At 39.4% G+C, this 3264-nt stretch overlaps 1 protein-coding gene across 1 annotated transcript in view; it reads left to right on the top strand.

The window, feature by feature from the left end:
• The window catches only part of LOC107729670 (transducin-like enhancer protein 4), a 53728-nt gene that overhangs the window by 39481 nt on the left and 10983 nt on the right, over positions 1 to 3264 (top strand). The window contains exons 7-8 of the mRNA XM_016540319.1: positions 117 to 294; positions 1206 to 1222. Coding sequence (XP_016395805.1) covers positions 117 to 294; positions 1206 to 1222 — 195 coding nt within the window. The remainder of the gene's footprint in view (positions 1 to 116; positions 295 to 1205; positions 1223 to 3264) is intronic.

Genomic DNA, 3264 nt, shown 5'->3' with positions numbered 1-3264 from the left:
CCATCTCTCCATCCATCCATCCATCCACCCACCCATCCATCCATCTCCTTGTATTTCTGTGCATGTCTGCCTGTCTGTTGTCTTTATCTCTGTCTCTCTGTCTGTCTGTCTGTCAGCAGCAGCAGCTCCAGCACCTGTCTCACCACACTCCAGGTATTCCTCTCACTCCTCACCCTTCAGGTCTGTCTCTGGGCGGCACATCAGGGCTGCTGGCCCTCACCGGGGCTCTAGGAGTCTCTGCCCACCTGGCCAACAAGGACGAACGCAACCATCTAGACCCCGAGCACCTGCGAGGTGAGTGTCTGAGTATCTGAACTGTCTATGTGCACTTTTAATGTCACACATGGGGTTATTAAATGACTGAAATAATAATAGTAACAATAAATGTAATATATCTTTACTCATTATAGGAATAGGTCACCCAAAAATGAAAACTTGCTGACAATTTACTCACCCTCAGGCAATGCAAGATGTAGATGAGTTTGTTTCTTCATCAGATTTAGAGAAATTTACCAGTACCTCACTTGCTCACCAGTGGATCCTCTGCAGTTAATGGGTGCCGTTAGAATGAATCCAAACAGCTGATAAAAATATCACTGTAATCCACCCTGGATTGCAAACATGCAACTTTTCACTTAAAACATTAATTGATGAACTGGAGTCGTGTGGATTATTGTGGATTATTATGATGTTTTTATCAGCTGTTTGGACTCATTCTGACGGCACCCATTCACTGCAGAGGATCCACTGGTGAGCAAGTGAACAAATTTTTTGAGTGAACTATTCCTTTAATAAAGACTTCAACAAGGCACAAAATGCATGCAACTGGTAAATTTTCCTAAGAAAGTTTATTGTGCACCTCATAAATATGATTTGTCCAGCGTTAAAGGGTGCATGATAAGATAGTGATGGTGCAAAAGTTGGCCTAAAAAACACAAAATGAAACATAACAAGAATGAGGGTGTGTTGAGTCGGTCCGGTTGATTGGATAGACTTCTGAGAAGCCTTGAAAGTCTGATAGACTGAAGGCCAGAGGGGCGACTTGCTCAGGGAGCTTAATACAATGGATGTATTTTTATTGCACCCTGAATGGATTTTTCAGCATGACCTTGGCTTGCTATGGAATTGTTGTTATTATTATCTAGACTGACGTCAATCCCCAACCCCTCCTTCTCTTTCTGTCTCTCTCTCTCCTCGGCTCCCAGAGGGTGCGCCCAGCAGGGTGAGTATCAAACTTGTGTGTTTGTATGTGTATATGTGTGCCTCCACCCCACTGACTTTGATAAACGACTTTAAAGAGAAATACGGATTATGAAATCCGACCATCCTTTCAGGACTCTCTAAACAGCACTGTTCCTGCCCTCTGCCATTAGTGCTGAGGAAAAGTGTTCATTCTGTACTTTTGATATAACAAACCATAATTCTCTGTCATTTGGTTGCATCATAGTTAGACTTAAAGGTACAGTCCACGCAAAAAAGAATCTTGCTAGCTTATTTACTTACCATCATGCCGTTCAAAACCTTTATGACTTGATCAGCTACGAAAGGTCACATATTCAGTCAGTAACTATTTGGAAGCTATAATATGTCTTTAGGAGATAAAAAATAATAATTTACTGTTTCAAGGAAAAATAAGCAATTGAGTTTTTGGTGTACTGTCTGTTTAAAAGTTTTGGCGTTCATTTAAACAGATATTTATGCAAGTTCTGTTCATTTACTCATCCTCATGTCATTCAAAACCTGTATGACTTTTATAAGCTGCAGAGAGAAAGATTTTTTTATGAACAGTCACTAAATAGAAGTCTGTCGGTCATAAAAAACTAGAATATAGCTTCAGGAGACTTGTAATGTAGCATGAAAATCATATAAAAACTAGTGTATTTTTTGTCCTTTTAATGGAAAATAGTAAGGATAAAAATAAAAAAAATTTGACTTTTTTCTCGCAATTTTGTAAAATTAACAAACACACAAAAATTGTGAAATATAAACTTAGAATTCTGACTTATTTCTTAAAAATAAACAAAAAGATAATTGAGACTTATATCAAAATTGTGACAGAATTTTGAGATAAAACTTTGCAATTACATTTTTTTTTTAAAATTTCTTTTTAATTATTTTAAATATTTGTTTATTTGTATTGTTTTATTACATTTTTTTAACATGGCGTAAACATGTTTCCATAGGACTGAGCTGCACAGACAAGACTAAAAAAAAAACAGAATTGTGGGATAAAAATTTGCAAATAAGTTTATAATTTTTTTATTTTTTCATGGCATAAACGGGCTTCCATAGAACTGGGCTTGCATAGGAACGATTCAGAGGAGAAAGAGTCATAACAGCCAAGTTCTTTGAGATGATTTCTTGTTGCTGACTGTAGAGGAAGAAATGAGGGAGTCAAGGAAAGGTCTGAGCGAGGGGGAATGAAAAGAGAGAGAGATTTCAGAGAAAACAGGTTTGTTTGAGAGAACTGGGCTTCTTTGTGTGCTTTTTTCTCATCTCAGTCCAATGCACTTCCTGTTTGACTCATAAAACTGCACCGTTGCAGAAAACGAAGTGTTTGAAGTCACTGATTTGAGACCGGTTTTGCTGTACTCCTCATAATGATGAAAGTTGAGAAATAGACAGTTGACACTGGATGGTGACTAAATGTTTGGGGGCCTATTCAGTATTTTTTATTGTAAAATAGTGCAGGATTCAGCTTTAAAGGGGTCATATGATGCAATAAAAATTTTTCCTTTCTCTTTGGAGTGTTACAAGCTCTTGGTGCATAAAGAAGATCTGTAAAGTTGCAAAGACTAAAGTCTCAAATCCAAAGAGATATTCTTTATAAAAGTTAAGAGTCAGCCACGCCTACCTAAAACGGCTCGTTCGAACACGCCCCCACATATCTACGTCGCTCTGTGGGAAGATTTGCATAACACCGCCCAAATGTTCACGCAAAGAAAGAAGGCGTAACTTTTATTCTCGCTGTAGTTTTGTTGTTTCCGCCGCAATGTCGTAAAGATGCTGTGTGCTTCGTTGTGAAAGCGAAACTACTTTGTTTGGTCTTCCAAAAGAGGACGATATCTGCTTCGTCATGCCTGGAGCTGATCCGTGCTGGTTGCTGAGGAAATACATCAACTTTGCACTGTGGATCGCCGGATCGGCTTTCACCGTGGACGAAGCGGAGTCCAGCCCGGAGTCGTAACATGTCCTTCCGGACGCTCCTTCGTCGACATCGCCGGCCGCGCCGTTCTCAAGCCCACGCCTCTGCTCACTCTAACC

Source organism: Sinocyclocheilus rhinocerous, unplaced genomic scaffold (genome assembly GCF_001515625.1).
Source record: "Sinocyclocheilus rhinocerous isolate Xijiao unplaced genomic scaffold, SAMN03320098_v1.1 scaffold1149, whole genome shotgun sequence".
Lineage (NCBI taxonomy): Eukaryota > Metazoa > Chordata > Actinopteri > Cypriniformes > Cyprinidae > Sinocyclocheilus > Sinocyclocheilus rhinocerous.
Note: the sequence above shows the minus strand (reverse complement) of the source record. Positions and strands in the feature narration are given on the sequence as shown.